We start from the raw sequence: 18,667 nt of genomic DNA, 5'->3' as shown, positions 1-18,667 counted from the left end.
TTAATCCTAGTTTCTTTGACTCTTGGAATATCATATTCCGTGTCTTTTGATCTCTTAATGTAGAAGATGCTAGATCTTGTGTTATCCTGATTGTACTTCCACAATACTAGAATTGTTTCTTTGTAGCTTCTTGCAACATTTTCTCTTTGACCTGGAAACTCTGGAATTTGGCCACAATGTTCCTAGGAGTTTCTCTTTTGGGGTCTCTTTCAGGAGGTGATTGGTAGATTTTTTCAATATTTATTTTGCCCTCTGGTTCTAGAATATCAGGACAATTTTCCTTGATAATTTCATGGAAGATAATGTCTAGACTCTTTTTTTGATTGTGGCTTTCAGGTAGTCCCATAATTTTAAAATTGTCTCTCCTGGATCTATTTTCCACTTCAGTTGTTTTTCCAATGAGATGTTTCACATTATCTTCTATTTTTTCAAACTTTTGGTTTTGTTTTCTAACTGCTAGGTTTATCTCATAGACATTCATTTCCCTGAACTCAATTCTCTCTTTCAGAGAACGATTTTGTTCAGTGAACTTTTGAACCTTCTCCTCTATTTGGCTAATTTTGCTTTTTAATGCCTTCTTCTCCTCATTGGCTTTTTGAACCTCTTTTTCCAATTGAGTTATCCTCTTTTTAAAGGTGTTATTTTCCTCAACATATTTTTTTTTGGTTCTCCTTTAGCAAGCTGCTAACGCTCTTTTCAAGCTCTTCTATTGCCTGAGCCCTGTTTAAGCTCACTTTGAAGGCCCTGGAGGTAGGGGTCTTAACTTCCTTTGACAGTAAGCTTTGTTCCTCCTCATCTGAAAGGATGGGAGGAGACACCTGTTGCCCTGGAAAGTAACCTTCTATGGTCTTATTTTTTCCCTTTTTTGGGCATTTTCCCAGCCAGTTACTTGACTTCTGAATCCTTTGTCAAGAGATTAGACTCAGCTGTTTGGTTCCCCTGGGATTTGGGTGGGAATGGGGCCATCACTCAAGGCTGGGGTTTAGATTAGCTGTTCCCTACCGCTGGAGGCTTTAAGCTGAACTGCCTGGACAATGGATTCAGGTTGCTTCCAGGCCTCTGTAGCTGCCTACAGTCTGCTGCAGTGGCCTCTGCTGTCACCTGGGGCTATTGGTGGAAAAACCCCCAGTTCCCTCTCACCCATCTGGGAAAGCCCTCCCCCACTGACCTTTGTAGCTTTCTTTGTAACTTGTGGGTTGAGGTATCTGGGACCTTCCCTGCTAGGAACTCTCCCCGGAGGTCTGTTCAGGTCCTGTTCCTCCCAGTGCTGCGTGACCAGGGCTGTTCTCTGCTCTGCTTGGCATCCCATGGGATAGACCTTTCCTGTCAGCCTTCCAGGTTATTTTTGGCTGGATACCTCTTTTGCTCTGTTGTTCTGTGGTTTCTGCTGCTCTAGACTTTGTTGAGAGTCATTTTTACAGATATTTTGTGGGGTGTAGAGGAAACGCTAGAGTATGTATGTCTTTCTACTCTGCCATCTTGGCTCCGCCCCCTACCAAGTAGCTTAGGAAAGAAATTATGGATAGATAATAGGTATTGAAAATCACAGTAGGAATGAAGAATGAGCTTAGAAACTGTAAGGCAGAAGAAAAGACAAAATGATAAAGAATTTTTAACATATAAAAGAATTTCAGATTTTATGAACATGGAATTGGAATGCTTGTGAGTAAAATGACAAAATAAAGGGTATGATCATATCTGTATGTAGCTGAGGTAGGTTGGAGGAGTAGATAATTGGAAAAATGGTTGCAGAACTGGGAAGCTAGGGTTATCTAAAGAAATAGTAGCTCCTTGTTGGGGATGAAAAAAAGACCATGAACTGGTCATTAAATTCATAGAGGAAGGAAAGAAAGGGTCCTAAGGGTAGGTAGATAACAGATCCCAGAATCCTGATTGGCTGATAAATATGGATTTAGTGAATCTCAAAGTACTAGATACTTCTTTTCACCCATGACGTGGTAGGGGTAAATTACTCATTCCCATCTGTCCGCTGCCTCCCTATTTATGCTCTCTCCCACTCTGTAACTTTCTCCCACAAAATACTTTTAATTCACCTTAGTGAGATGGAAGGGTTTAATATCTTTAGATCTGTTTTTCTACCTTCATTTCTATTTTTTTCTTTTAAGTCCATTTACATTTTTATCCCTGAGTCTGCTTTTAAAATCTCTTGATAATTCTTCTTTGTTTTGTTTTGTTATAACCCTGTAGGTCAGTCATTTTCTTTTTCTTCACAAAAATAGCCTGTAAATTGGGATAATTTATTTGATTACATAATCCTTTCCTTAGTCATTGTATTTTCCTTGTTTTTCTATTGACTGAGTTGTGAGCAAGTTGAATATTCTGCTCACATCATTTTTTAATAACAAATATATTTTATCTTCAATTCACAGAACAAAACAAGCATTTCCATAACACAGTACATTTAAAAAAAATATTTCACATGAAACTACAAATTTACCATGTCCAACTTGCTATTCCCTCCAAATGTACAAGTTATCGTGTAAATTTCTTTTTTCTCCTTTTAATCTTGCCTCCTCTTGTGCCCCAGAGATGCCTACCATTACACACAAATAGGTATATGTATGTAGATATATATGTGTGTATGCATGTATGCAAATATATACATACATATCTATGTGTGTGCATATAAACACAAACACACACAAATATATAACATCACACTGTTTTTTAAGAATGCCTCTAATGATGCCTCCCTTGTTGAACTTCCAATTTTTTACAATTTTTTGTGTGCTTATACTAATATGTGTACTTCTTTATTAAAACATTAAGTAAAAAGATTAAGCATTTAAAATATAGGTAATTTAAATGGTCTAATAACTATAATAATTTCAAATACTTTTGAGAATAACTGATATTTCAGATATCTATAACTACAGTGGTGTAAGAAAGTATAATTACCATTGGTGACAAAGTGATAGGTACTGCTAATTCTATAGTGATTTGTTGCCATTCAGAATTTAAAGAATGCTAAATTTCATTTCCAATCAAAGTTCATGGACTCCCTAAAATCTATCCCAATAGATTTTAATCTATTTATCTCCAATAAATATGGAAAAGATAAAGGGATCTAGAACTGACCTCTGGGGTACTCTCATTGCTACAGCATCAGAATACTGCTTCAGACACCTACCAGGTAACCCAACTCCTTTCTGTTTCAGCTTCCTTATCTATAAAATAGGGACAACAATAGAATCTACTTCACAGGGTTGTTGTGAGGATCAAATGAGATAACAAGTAAAGATTTTTGCAAAATTTTGTTAGTAAGGTAATAGCTATGGCCTAGTGAGTAAGAGTGATGGACTTGTAGCTGGAAAGAATCAAGTTCCTCCCTTCTCTTCCTTCCTTCTTTCCTCCTTTTCTCCCTTCTTTTGTCCTTGATATTTGTCAGTGATTTTTGTTGTAATTTTCTGAGATTGATTTTGGCTATGGAAAAATGTTTTAATTTTATGGGCTTGGGATTGTCTCTTTTGTCTTTTATGTATTCATTTTTTTGTTCTCCCCCCACCCCGAAAAAAATAATAAACTACTTAAGTGTTTCCAGTATCCTGATTTTAGCCCAAACGGAAGCTAGTGATTAGTTGAAGTTATACAAAAATACAAATTAGGGGAGAGAATCAAATTTTTATTTGAATGTTAGGATATTTTCTAGCTGGAGGTTCTAGGCTGTTGTGATCACACTAAAAACTTCTGATCTCTTATTCTCCAGAAAATAATCTGAAAAGGAGTCATATGGATTATAAGGCCATTAAATTGCCACTAGGCTAAAAGTTAGATAGCTGTTGTAATAGGGTGTGGCTAATCAAATTTCTATCCTCTGCTTGAAGTATCTAGTATAGTAAGAAAATTACTTTTCCCTCTCTAAATCAGTATTATTTTGCCCTTCTTCTTTTAATGAAGTTTTTTGGTCCCTAAAACTGTTTTTGCTGAAATCTACTTTAAGGGAAACCTATTCCTTCTCTCTTCCTTCTAAACCAAAGCCCTGCCCTTTCTGTTTGTCAACTCTTTCCCTAGTTCTGGAATTATATCTCTCTTATTGATTTCGTTGTCTTTCTTCCTTTTATTTAGCAAGTTATTTCCCTCTTTTGTCCCCTTTTTTACACTCAAGTAATTAGATTCTTCTCTTCCTTCTCTTCAATTTCTTTTATTTCTAATTTCTAAAATCATGCCTTTTTTATACAGAATTTACTTTGTTTTCTTCGTTGATTCTTTTCCATTTTTATCTATTCTGATCATATATTCTTTGCTTCATGGCTTTTACCCTCATTTATTCCTTCTTTAATCTCTGTGTTCCTCTTGCAGTTAAAGCTTTTAAGTAATTTCCATATTATTGGCATTTGTATCTCCTCCCTCCTCCCTTGTCTGTTGTGTCTCTTTCTTAAAAGTGTGAATTCCTAATAGGAGTTAATAAGGATACATGCATTGCTCAATAGCAGGAATTTCCTTGTGTCCTTGATTATTCTAATTTGAACACCTGCCCACCTCTATGATCATTTCCCACTGCCTCGCCTTCATTTGCCATTTAATCTCCTCTATGGATCTATGTCCTTCTTCTACTCTTCTGGAGGCCAGTTGCTCCTAGGAGCTCCAGTGTCTCCTCTCCTGAAACAGGATATTATTCACCAGCACTCACAGGTACTGGTCTCTCTGAACACTAGATTTTACCCATTGTAAGGTACCCATCTACAATTACAAAATATAACAACAGCTAGCATTAATATAAAGTTTCCAATGCACTATTACATGTTATCTCCTTTGACTTACAACAATCCTTATATATCTTTCCCTATCATGGCATTATTCTTCAGTGGGACTTCCTCCAAGTTGGAAATTTAGTACCTGAACTCCTTTTTCAATCCCTCCCTTTACCACTTCACCCATTCTCTTGTAACCCAACTTCTTGCTACTAAATAGTTATTTTACCTTTTTTATTTTAAACCACTGACTTGATTAGGATGCCTCAAGCATTTCCCTGTATTTTCTACTTTCCCTCTTCCCTTTTATGAAACCTCCTGTTGTAATTCAACTATGCAGGTGGGATGGGAAAGATGAAGAGTGGTTGTGAGGCAAATCCCGGTCTTTTTAAATACCTCCTGACCATTACTTACCCTATTTCATATTTCTACTTTTAAAACTGCATAACTAACCCTATGGTTATGTTGTCTCTTTTCAGAGATTTTTTTTAAAGTTTTAGTAGTCTCTAGAGATGGGACAATGTACTACATTACTTGGACTCTCTTTGGTAGTTATATTTATTTGCCTTTCTTGTATCTCTGTAATTTAAGGTATTTCTGGTGAGACAGGATTGGCAACCTATTGAATGCCAGCCCGCTTTCATACATGGCTGATATAGACTGTATATCACAGATCTCATTCTCTACCTCCCTCTACTCTCTAGCTGAGCACATTCAGAGCACCCCGACCAGAGCACACTTTTGCCTTTTTATTACTCCTTCCTGTTCTGTCCCCTCAAAAAAGAGGAGAGAAGAGTCCAGGGTAAGCTTATTATTGCCACAGAATGATGAGGTGAGAAGAATGACTGCTGCAGCAGCAACAGCAAAGAGACTACTGAGTGAATCCCAGAAAACAAACTGATGGGTCAGGTTGGTTGTAAGCTCCTGAGAGTTTAAGCCAGGCCTGCATAATATATTGCCCATGGGCCATACCAAGGATTTCTGGTGCCTGAAAAAAATGTAGAGAATGTAAAAGAAAGCAAAGATATAACAAGTACTTTGTGTTCTGCTTAACCTGACTTTTCTACGAGTTAATGTTGTGGTACTATTGTGTCCATTACCCACCGTTGGCAGGTGGGTTGCCACTTCTCACTCTCTCCTGTTTGTCATATGACTTGCAACAAGCAGCCATCATTATACCTTTACTTAGAAAGTGAATCATTAAAAATCTGTCTGCAACACAAAGGAGTTTAGCCTCCTACCTACTGCCAATTTGCACAGATCTGGCTTACTTAGCATAGAGCTAGGTTGGTGAAGTGTTCAGTTTTGTGTTAAAGAATAACATTTTTGGGGGTGGAGTAGAAAGATGGGCCTGCTGTAACTCTCCCACCATAGCCCATAAAATACCTGCACAAAATGACTAAACAAATTTTAGAGAAGCAGAAGTCACAAAATGACAGAGTGAAAGACATTTCCAGACCAAGACAACCTGGAAGGCCAACAAGAAAGGTCTATCACACCAGGCTCAGGGGAGAGTGCAGCCCAGCCTTGGCTGCACAGCATGACATGGGCAAATCTGGAGAAGGCTTTGGGGCATGGAATTATAGGTAGCAGTTGCAGTTCCAAAATTTCTCAACCCACCAATGCCAAAGACAGTTCCAAAGGTCAGTGAAAAAACTCTTTCACCTAGGTGAAAAGGGAACTCAGTCCAGCCCCTGCCCTAGCCCCTGGACACTGGCACCCACTACAGCAGCACATTCCATATTTGGAGGCTCTGTGGGAACTGAGCAGCAGATGTGGGTCTCAGTCCTGAGTGGCAGTCCTGGGGTGAGGAGGAGCACTGGCATGCTGGAGCTGGTGGAGGATCTGGAGAGGGAATCCTACTCACAGATCCTGGGCAGAAAAGTTTGCGGTTGCTCCCAGAACAGAGCACAGGCCAGGAAAGGAGTAAACTCCACTCCCCTGAATGTGCCACCTTGGAAGAACTGAGAACTTACAGATCCCTAGAGTATACCCTCCAATTGACAAAGGACTCAAAAGTCAAGTAACTGGCTGGGAAAATGCCCCAAAAAGGAAAAAAAAATAAGACTATACACTTTCTTGGAAAAAAGATATTTTCTTCCATCCTTTTGGATGAGGAAGAACAATGCATACCATCAGAGGAAGACATCAAAGTCAAAGCTTCTACATCCAAAACCTCTAAAAAATATGCAATGGTCTCAGGCCATGGAAGAGATCAAAAAGAATTTTGAAAATCAAGTAAGAGTGGTGGAGGAAAAATTGGGAAGAGAAATGAGATGCAAGAAAATCTTGAAAAGTATGTCAACAACTTGCTAAAGGAGACCCAAAACAATGCTGAAGAAAACAACACCTTTAAAAATACACTGACCCAAATGTCAAAAGAGGTCTAAAAAGCCAACATAGACAAGAACGCTTTAAAAAGCAGAATAAATCAAACGTAAAAGGAGATTCAAAAGCTCACCAAAGAAAATAGTTTTTTAAAAATTAGTATAGAGCAGATGGAAGCTAATGACTTTATGAGAAACCAAGAAACTATAAAACAAAATCAAGAGTGACAAAATAGAAGACAATGTGAAATATCTCATTGGAAAAACAACTAACTTAGAAAATACATCCAGGAGAGACAATTTAAAAATTATGAGACTACCTGAAAATCGTGATAAAAAAAGAGGCTAAACATCACCTTCCAAGAAATTATCAAGGAAAACTGCCCTGATATTCTAGAACCAGAGGGTAAAATAGAAATGGAAAGAATTCACTGATCACCTCCTGAAAGAGACCACAAAAGGAAAATTCCTAGGAATACTGTAGCCAAATTTCAGAGGAGAAAATATTACAAGCAGCCAGAAAGAAACAATTCAAGTATTGTGGAAATACAATCAGGCTAACACAGGATTTACCAGTTTCTACACTAAGGGATCAAAGGGCTTGGAATATGATATTCCAGAGGTCAAAGGAGATAGGATTAAAACCAAGAAACACCTGCCTAGCAAAACTGAGTATAATACTTCAGGGGAAAAAATGGAATTTCAATGACATAGAGGACTTCCAAGCATTCCTGTTGAAAAAACCAGAGGAGAATGGAAAATTTGACTTTCAAATATAAGCATCAAGAGAAACATTAAAAGGTAAACAGGAAAGAGAAGCCTTAATGAACTCATTAAAGTTGAACTGTTCGCATTCCTACATGCAAAGATGTTATTTGTAACTCATGAGAGTTTTCTTCAGTATTAGGGTATTTAGAGGGAATATGTAGGTGTATGTGGGTACATGTATATGTATATATTATATATGTGTAAGTATGTATATGTACATGTGTGTATGTATATGTATATGTATGCAGGATAAGGTACCAGACACTGAAGTCTTTGCTTGAGCTGAACTGCCAAGCATTCAAACTATGCTTCGCAGAGTGCAACTATGATGGGCTGGACATGTTGTTCGATTGCAAAATATATGCTTGCAAAAGGACTATTTTATGGAGAACTCATATAGGGCAGGTGATCACATGGTGGTCAGAAGAAGCAATACAAGGACACTCTCAAGGTCTCTCTCAACAACTTTGGATTTGACTATGCAACATGAGAGACACAGGCACAGGACTGCTCAGCATGGCGTGCCCACATTAGAAAGTGTGCTGTGTTTTATGAGCAAAGCAGAACTGAGACAGCACAAAGTAAATGTAGGATATGCACATTTGGAGTATCCACCCCAAAAATTCATGCAGACTATCTGTGTTCAAGCTGTGGTAGAGCATTCTGAACCCATATTGGTCTGATCAGCCACAGTAAGACACACTGAAACATCACTTTATCATGGTGATGTCATTTTGGTCCTCTTTGAAAACAGACAGGGGCGGAGCCAAGATGGCGGAGTAGAAAGACACACACGCTAGCTCCAAACCCACAGCCCATAAAATATCTGTAAAGAAGAACTCTCAACAAATTCTGGAGCAGCAGAAGCCACAGAACAGAGTGGACAAGATTTCTGTTCCAGAGAGCCTTGAAAACCTCTCGCCAAAGGTCCGTCATGCCCCGGACCTGGAGCCGAGCCCAGCCCTGCCTTGGCCATGTGGCACTGAGAGGAGCAGTACCGAGCAGGCTTCAGGGACAGAATCTCCAGTGGCCGAACAGGTCCCTCCACCCACAGGCCCCAAAGGTTGGTGAGAGGGTCTTCTCAGCTTGCCAAGAGGGGAGTGGGGTCCCCCCATAACTCAGGCCCCCTCGGGAAGCAGCAGCAGAGGTGGCAGCAGACTGGGGCTCCCCAAGCAGGCAGGAGCCTGGATCCATTGTAGAAGGTCTCTGCATAAACCCCCTGAGGGAACTAAGCTTGTGAGGCAGCCCTGCCCCCACCTGAGCACCTGAACTTAATCTCACACTGAATAGCAGCCCTGCCCCCACCCAAAGCCTTGAGGCTGGGAAGCAGCATTTGAATCTCAGACCCCAAGTGCTGGCTGGGCAGATCTGGAGGCAAAGGGGGTGTGAAGAGAATACTCAGAAGTCAAGTCACTGGCTGGGAAAATGCTCAGAAAAGGGAAAAAAAATAAGACTATAGAAGGTTACTTTCTTGGTGAACAGGTATTTCCTCCCTTCCTTTCTGATGAGGAAGAACAATGCTTACCATCAGGGAAAAACACAGCAGTCAAGGCTTCTGTATCCCAGCCCACCCAATGGGCTCAGGCCATGGAAGAGCTCAAAAAGGATTTTGAAAATCAAGTTAGAGAGGTGGAGGAAAAACTGGGAAGAGAAATGAGAGAGATGAAAGAAAAGCATGAAAAGCAGGTCCACACCCTGCTAAAAGAGACCCAAAAAAATGCTGAAGAAAATAACACCTTGAAAAATAGGCTAACTCAACTGGCAAAAGAGGTTCAAAAAGCCAATGAGGAGAAGAATGCTTTCAAAAGCAGAATTAGCCAAATGGAAAAGGAGGTTCAAAAACTCACTGAAGAAAATAGTTCTTTCAAAATTAGAATGGAACAGATGGAGGCCAATGACTTTATGAGAAACCAAGAAATCACAAAACAAAACCAAAAGAATGAAAAAATGGAAGACAATGTGAAATATCTCATTGGAAAAGCAACTGACCTGGAAAATAGATCCAGGAGAGACAATTTAAAAATTATGGGACTACCTGAAAGCCATGATCAAAAAAAGAGCCTAGACATCATCTTTCATGAAATTATCAAGGAAAACTTCCCTGAGATTCTAGAACCAGAGGGCAAAATAAGTATTCAAGGAATCCACAGATCACGGCCTCAAAGATCCAAAAAGAGAAACTCCTCCAATATTGTATCTCCAACTGCCTTTCAAACATCTCAAATTGCATGTCCAGTAGATATCTTAACTCAACATATCCAAAATAGCAGTCATTATCATTTCCCCAGGCATTCACAAAAATAGTATCTGAAAATAATCTGAAGTAATTTTTTAAAGAAATTAATTAAGTCGTTTGGAAGAGGAGAGCAACCCGGAAAGGAAGAATGGACCTTAAAATATTTATAGTATATAAATTATATTACATATCAGTAAATATAAGCATTCGACAAAATTTGATCAAAGCCAAAACAGAAGGGAACCCAAAACAAAAGCTTGAGTGGACCTAAAAAAAGATCTGAATGAGTGAACTCAAAGTATAAATGTTGTAGTTGGATCCTAGACCAGGGGAATTCAAAATTTCTTATATTCATCCCTAGTATTCCTAGAGAGTTCTTGAGGTCAGGGTGACATTCTGGGTTCAAACTATCTCTAGTCATATAAAATTAGATTTAAGCAGTATAATAATAAGTTTTCCACACAATATAATAAAGCATTTTCCACATAGCCCTCCTGTACCTTCCTTATTACTATACAGGGCAATATCATCCTCCCAGTTCCTCAGATTCACAACCTGGGAATCACCCTCATTTTCTCAGTATCACTCGCCATCCATATCCAACCTGCTAACAAGGCCTGTTGATTTTACCTTTGCAACATCACTTGAATATGACTCCTTTTAATCTCTGATACTCCCAACACTCTAGTGCTGCACCTTCATCACTTCATACCAGGACTATTGTTAATAACCAGCTGTTGTGTCTTCCTGCCTCAAATCTCTCCCCACTCCAACACATCCTCTATTCAACCACTAATGTGATTTTGCTAAAGTATAGATCCCACCACCATGTCACCCTCTTTTTTAAAGAAACTCTAGTGGCTCCCTATTACTTTTGGGATCAAAAACAAAATGTTGTGTTTAGCATTCAAAGCCCTTCATAATCTAACCCCTTCCTACCTTTCCAATCTTCTTATACGTCACTCCCCAATATGTACTCTTCAATTCAGTGATGCTGTTCTCCTGCTACTTCACACTTTATCTTTCAACTTGGGCATTTTAACACACTCTCCATCCTTTGTTCTGCCTACTGTTATCCCTAGTTTCCTTTAAATCCCTACTGAAATCCCTTGTTTTACTTGAAGCTTTGCCCATCCCCTCAATTTTAGTGTCTTCCCTCTGTTAATTATTTCCTACTTAATCTTGTATATACCTTGTTCTATACACATACATACATTTATAATATATGTATGTATGTATATATATATACACATATATATATACATATATATATATATATATATATATATATATATATATATATATATATATATATATATTTATATGAACTCTGTCTCCTCCATTATATTACAAGCTCCTTGACGGAAGAGAAGGTCTTTTGCCACTTTTTATATACTTAGCAATTAATGATTTCTGCTACATAGTAGCCACTTAATAAATGCTGACTGATTGACTGATGATGAACATACTCACATCTGGTCATATTCTACCCATTCCAGGGATTCTGAATCCCTGTAGGTCATTATCCAAATCCCAGTCCCTTTCCTCTAATATTCGATTCTTTATTCCAAAACCTCCAATCCCACAGTTTCAACCAAAAATCATTCAGCCCTTCTGTTGTGCCCTATGGAATGCCTGTTCTATCAGCAGCAAACTTCTTTTTATCCTAAAGTACTGAACCACCTAGCTGCCTCTGTCAAGACAAAAAAAAAAATAAAAGTCAAAACATGCTTTGTTTTGGGCTCTTTTTTTCTGTTAATTTCTCAATTACTTCTATTACTCAAATTTCCTTTTTTATTTTTCATTTAAAAGAGTGCTTACTTTTGGGGAACTTTGTTGAATGAAGTTGTATGTCTTATATTTCAACATATCATTCTAATTTCTTTAGTTTTAATTCTTAAAGTGGAAATTCCTTGTAGTATTCAAATGGTCCTGTTTAATGCATAATATTTTACTTCTTACCTGCTTATAACCACTGTAATCTTGTCGCAATTTTGAAGCCTCAAAATGCCTGAGTGAATTGAATTTGGGGTTCACCATAGTTAATAATCTGTGATATCAGTTTTCAACCTTACCCTTCACTAGTTTGGGAAAATTTTCTCTTATGGAGTCTTGGAATATATCAAAATATATTTTATTTTCAGCTTACTGCATCTTCTAAATCTTCTTTTCTGGGTCCTCCAGATCCATAACTGATACTGATACACACATATGTATATGTATATGTATATATATATATGTATATGTACACATATACATGCATATGTATGTGTATATATGTATGTGTGTGTGTGTTTTAATCAAGTTATTTTCTGGAATTCATCAATTTCTCACAGCAATTTGTCCTGCAGGAAAATTACTGTTTTTCCTTGAATCTACTTTTTTTAAAAAATATTTTTGCATCTAAACAATTGACCTTGTTCATTCATTAATCATAATAAATCGTGTTCTTTTCATGACATTTTTGCTAATTTACTTTTGAAGGTATTCAAAATATTCATTATACAATTTCAGTTTTCTTAAAAAAGATATGATTATTTCCAATGATACTGATATTATTTCAGAATGTTAAAAATTTTTACTTCTGGAATTTTAGCCTATTTTGGTCCATGATACATTTTCAGTTATCTAGTTCTTTAATTTGTTCACTTTGACTTTTGCTATTTTCTGCTGAGGATTTTGGACAATTGTGCTTCTGTTGCTATTTTTGAAGAAGCTATAGATGAGAAAGTCTCCCCTATGTAATTTCATTCTGTCATTTTTACAAAGAGTTTAGGCTATTTTTAATTTGAGGTACTGGAAGATTATTTAAAAGGAGTTGGAGACAGTTGGAGATATATATTGGAATTCAGTTAAAAATATTACGATTTGGGAGTTTAGGTTTGGTAATCATATGTATAGCCAATAATTGAAATCATTAAGTGTATGACATCACCAATGAGGAAGAATATTGAGAGGAAAAAAAATAAACCTTGAGCTAAACTATCACATAGAGAGAATAAATCAATAAAAGAGACTGAGAAGGGGTAGGAACAACCTAGGAAAATCAGTTGAGAATAGTGTCACAGATACCAAGAAAGGAGAGAATAGAAACAAAGAACAGTAAGCAATGTGAAATACATTCCATAGGTTAAAGAGAATGAAGAATGGCCATTTTCAAACTTAATGCACTTTTAAGAGATCTTCACTGAACTTAGAATGAGAAGTTTCAGAAGCCTAAAAGCATCCCAATGAATAGTCAGTCACACTACTCAAGTGTGGTGTGGAGAATGCTCCTCCTCTCACCTTCCTTCTCCCTTCTTTTTCTTTTTTCTTTTCTCTTCCCTGCTCTTCCACTATTTCTCTTTAAAAGCGAAACATTTTTTGTTTACTCTATTTAGGTTTGAGGTTCCTGAGAGCATTACGGTTACTTGAGCTCCCTCAAATATTACAATATCTACGAGCCATCAAGACTAGGTAATTTTTTTTTTTAATTTCAGATGTCATTTGAAAAAAGTAGAAAATTAGTTTAATGTGTTGACCCTACCAAAAAATAAAAAAGCCAGCTCACTTTCTAGTCATAACTAAGAGTAAAATTCCAAACTACCACATATTTGGTCAAAACAGGCGTCGTAAACATTTTGTTATGCAATCTCCTGAAGCCTGTTGATCCCTTCTCTAAATATTTTTGTGTGTAAAACAAAATACAGTATATTATAAAGGAAACCAATTATATTAAAATACAGTTATAAAAAAAACTCACAGCTCTCCAGTTAAGAAACCCCACACTGGAAGCAAGGAACTTGTTTATATTCTATTTAACTAGCTTATATTCTACTTAAAACTGGTACTTGAGGGGTGGGATTTTTTTCTTTAAAATACCATTTCTCAAAGATGGAAATATATTTGGTTCAATGTAATTTATTAAATGTGTGCTGTTGGTTCTGTATCAACTCCCTTTATCCGTAGAATAATTTTCTCTTCTGAATATATTTTAGAAAAATTAAGCCTATGCCTCTTGCAAAATAAATAGATCTCATGTTGTGATTGTCCTACATTCTCAAAGAGGACCATGATATCAGGAAAGATGGTTCCAGGACTTGCAAGTGAATTGGATTACAGTGAGGAGGGGCTGTGAAAAGTCACCAGTCTCACTTTCTATAGAGTTTTAAACATAGTCCATATTAGAATTTGTTTGGTTTAACTATGTATACTGGTAATTAGGGTATTGTATTGCCCTCTCTTTTTTAAATTGTTCAATTAGAAAAGCAAAAATAAATGCTCCTTCATTGAGAAAATAGTAAAATTAAACTTGAAATTAAGTTAATCTATTTGTAGCAAAAGAAAATAAATGGAAGGGTACATGTCTTTCAAAAAATCTCCAACTTTTGTTAAAATTAGGAGGCTCTAATGTAGTATCGCATACCTTTATACAATAATTCCCTAATACAGAATACTTTTATAATTTGAAGTCACCTCCTTTCACAGAAGAGGATGACTGGTTGAAATGAGGTGCCATCCTTTAGAGTCTCCTTTAGAGACTCTATTTGTCTAATATTATCTACAAAATGTTGATACTACAATATTATCTACAAATGTAGAGTACCTACTTCTCTGATTGTGCTTGTCAACATCTTCACCCATTCATTGCATGTTCCAAATTTTTCATCCTTTTTATGTTTTTGCTATTCAGTCATTTCAGTCATGTTTGACTCTTCACAACCCCATTTGGGGTTTTCTTGGCAAAGATATAAGAGTGGTTTGCCATTTTCTTCTCCAGCTCATTTTACAGAAGAGACAACTAAGGCAAACAGGTTTAAGTGACTTGCCCAAGGTCACACAGCAGCTGGATTTGAACTCATCTTCCTGACTCTAGGCACTCTACCTACTGTGGCACCCAGTTGCCCCAGGATGAATTTAATGACCACTGATACATTTTTCTTTTGTTCTTTTTCCCACCCCAGTGTTATTTATTTATTTAGAGTTTTCAACATTCTCTTTTATAAGTTATAATTTTCCCCCATCCTCAAGATGGAAAATAATCTGACATAGCCTATACATGTATGATGACATTAAACATATTTCCACATTAGTCATGTTGTGAAAGAATCAGAACAAAAGGGGAACACCATGAGAAAGAAAAAAGAAAAAACAACAAAAGAAAGAGAAATAGTATGCTTTGATTTGAATTCAGAGTTTATAGTTCTTTCTCTGTATGTGGATAGAATTTTACATCTTGAGACTTTTGGAAATGTCTTACATTACTGCATTGCTTGGAAGAGCAAAGTCTAACAGTCAGTCATCAAATAGCGTTGCTATTACTGTGTACAGTGTTCTCCTGGTTCTGCTCGCTTCACTCAGTATCAATTCATGCAAGTCTTTACAGTTTTTTTCTGAAGTCCACCTGCTCACCATTTCTTATGTAACATCAGTATTCTATTATAGTCATATACCACCAGGGCAGCTAGGTGGTGCAGTGGATAGAGCACCAGTGCAGGATTCAGGAGGACCTGAGTTCAAATCTTACCTCAGACACTTGACACTCACTAGCTATGTGACCTTGGGCAAGTCACTGAACCCCAATTGCCTCTTCCTGGGTCTCCAGTCATCCTGATGAATATCAGGTCACTAGATTCAGATGGCTCTGGAAGAGATGTGAGGCTGGTGACCTGCATAACCCTCCCTCACTCAAAAAAAAGTCAAGTGCAAGTCATGTCATCACTTCTCTGATGGCATGGTCTTCTTCAGCAATGAAGGACGAACGCATATACCAACACTGATGCAATTTTAATAACAGCTAGCAAACCTAACTGATCTTTGCCTCCAGGAGACAGCTAAAAGATAACACCTGTCCTACGGTATGATGGATAGTATGTGTGTGTTGTATGTATTGTATATGTGTGTGTGTGTTATCCGTAAGTATTTTGGTCTCTGTATTCCGGAGTATCCTGACCTGAATCTTGTCTTTATTTGCGCAGTAGGGTGGTGAAGTTATGCCAACTCTTATCCATGATTATGAGCACTTGGTTTACTGCTGCAGGATTCCTTCACCTTGTAAGTATTTGCCTGATTCAGGCTCCAATGAATTCAACAGGAATATCTTTTTCCTAGAGGAAGAAGGTGAATTATCATCTTCTTGTATCACACAGGCAAACCTGTAAAACAGGTTCCTAGGGTCATAGATTTAGAGTTGGAAAAGACCTGAGAGATCCTATAGTTCAACCACACCAGGCAGGTAAAATATTTCCCCAAGTTCTGATAGGCAGTACAAAGTCAGAGCAAGGATTCAAACCTTGATCCATTGACTCCAAAGCCAGAGGGTCTTTCTTTTGTATTACGAGTAATTCACCAGATGAAGTTTCACTCTAACCTGCCCTTCCTGAACTCTTCATCCTTACCACCAATTTCCCAATATTTTTCACAATATACTTCCCCCTCCATTCCTGCTATTTTGTTTTGTTTTGTTCCTTTGTTTTGAGATTAAGTATTGTTATCTCAGCAATGTTGGAAGTCCAGCAGTACTGGATTTGATCCCATTGTTGACTGGCCCAAAATCTTTGATCTGCTTTGTTTCTAACCAGGGCTTAGACCCTCCTTAGGTAACCTGGAGTCTCTGCCTTCAACCCTCCACTTCCTCTCAAGGCAGGGGCTCACCATATTAGCATCAGACTCAGGGTAGACACTTGATCAGCTTAGCCCAGTGCAGTTCAGACCTCCTAAGTTCAAGCATTCCATCACACTCAGTCTCCCACAATAGCAGGAATTATAGGCACACACCACTATCCCTAGGCTCTTCTGCCCCCTTTCAATTCCTGTTCTCAAAGTAAAACCTAATACTTTTATTCATGCCAAGGTATAAATAACACAAGACTCTCTGTCTTTTATCGGGAGTATTTCAATTTTAACAGAGAATAAGATGTTTTAAGCAAAGAAAGGTGTAGCTATGTGGCATGGTGTATAGAGCACTGAGCATGGAATCATCAGGAAGACCCGAGCTCAAATCCAACTGCAGATACTTGGTAAATGTGTGACCCTGGGCAAGTTACTTTACCCAAATTGGCTCTGTACCTCATCTGTAAAATGAGCTACAGAACAAAATGACAAAGCACTCCAGTATCTTTGCTAAGAAAACCCTTGTTTTCTTGAGAGTAGGACACAATTCCAAAGAACAAACCAAAGAAAAGGTGCTCTAATCATGAATGGAAAGTCCCTGCAGTCTATTGAAAAAACAGTGGTCTTAAAGTTAGATGTTTTTGGTTTAACCACTGATCTGTCACTACTATCAACTGAAGGGTAAATATTTATTAAGTTAGTTACCAGGGAAATAAATGCAATTCAATTTAATTTTGTTTGTACAAAGGCAAATAGGAACAATCCCTATATTCAAGGAACTTATATTTAATGGGGGACAAACAACATGTAATCCTATATCTAAATAGAAATGACATACAAAATAAAATTGGTAGGGAGTAGGGCTTCCAATGTAGGGGTATTAGAAAAGGACTGTGGAGAAAATATCCCTTGACACTGAAGGAAGAAGAGAATTAGAAGAGCCCAGAAGGAGGAGAGAGAGCACTTCAGGCATGAGGAACAGCTTTGCAATATTCATAAAGTGGGAAATGGAACATCCTTTATGGAAAACACCAAGTAAGTCAATTTGTCTTGAAAGAAGACTAAAAAAAGAAAGAAGAATATGAAATCACACTAGAAGGATAACTTGCAGAGATGTACCAGAAATGGTTTTAAGTGCCAAACTAAGAATTTGGTATTTTGCCCTATAAGCAATTGTTAGTCACTGAAAAGTCTTAAGAACAGAAGTAACGGTCAAGAATAAATTGGGAGAAAAAATAGAAGCAAAGAGACTGATCCAAAATCCAGGTAAGCAGTGATGAGGGCTTGTATCATGGTGCCCAGAAGAGCAAAAAGAGAAGAGATGTGAAAGAAATTGGGGAAATAGAGTCAACAAGGCCTGGCAGCTAATTGGATTTGAAAGCTGAAGGAGAATGAAGAGTCAAGAGCAAATCTGAGGTGGTGAATCTGGACACTTGAAAGGATGCTGCTGCTCTCAATAGAAATTAGGGCTTTAGGAACAGGGATTAATTTCAAGGGAAAAATAATGATCTTTGCTTTAACACAAGTTGAATTTGAGATATATGTAAGGAGATGTCCAGCAAGCATTGGAGCATAGGGGAGAAATTAAGACTTGATAAGAAGGGGAGTCATCTGAATAGAGTTGATAGTTAAATGGGATTTGATAGGATCTGAAGAGACTGATGAAAGAATGTAAGAGATAAAAGATGGTATATCAGTTTACTGGGCAGTCCTGAAATTACACAGATAGCTACCTATTCTGCTTCTATTAAAGTTTAGACCAGGGTGGGGAACCTATAGCTTCAAGGCCCACCTATTCTCCACCCTTCCTGTTAAAGGGCAGGAAGAAAACATTCTTGAATTCTAATATAAGGGCATCAGATGTAAAGAAGCTGTAAGAAAAGGAGAAAAATGATGGTGGTGCTTGGACTATAGAATGTCTTGAGGCATGAGCATGTACAGGGTGCTAAGAGGCCTGGCCAGCCCAACGCACCTGTCCACCTCCCTCCCCCTGGCTGCCAGGTCTTCGGGGGCCCAGGAGAGCAAACAGCCTT

General features: G+C 37.7%; 1 protein-coding gene across 3 annotated transcripts in view; it reads left to right on the top strand.

The window, feature by feature from the left end:
* The window catches only part of KCNU1 (potassium calcium-activated channel subfamily U member 1), a 290,355-nt gene that overhangs the window by 60,347 nt on the left and 211,341 nt on the right, over positions 1-18,667 (top strand). For all 3 annotated transcript variants that reach the window (XM_072635213.1, XM_072635212.1, XM_072635214.1), the window contains exons 6-7: positions 13,424-13,499; positions 16,001-16,076. In XM_072635213.1, coding sequence (XP_072491314.1) covers positions 13,424-13,499; positions 16,001-16,076 — 152 coding nt within the window. The remainder of the gene's footprint in view (positions 1-13,423; positions 13,500-16,000; positions 16,077-18,667) is intronic.

This window comes from Notamacropus eugenii, chromosome 1 (assembly GCF_028372415.1).
Source record: "Notamacropus eugenii isolate mMacEug1 chromosome 1, mMacEug1.pri_v2, whole genome shotgun sequence".
NCBI classification, from domain to species: Eukaryota; Metazoa; Chordata; class Mammalia; order Diprotodontia; family Macropodidae; genus Notamacropus; species Notamacropus eugenii.
The sequence above is the reverse complement of the archived record's forward strand: the minus strand, read 5'-3'. Positions and strand labels throughout refer to the sequence as shown.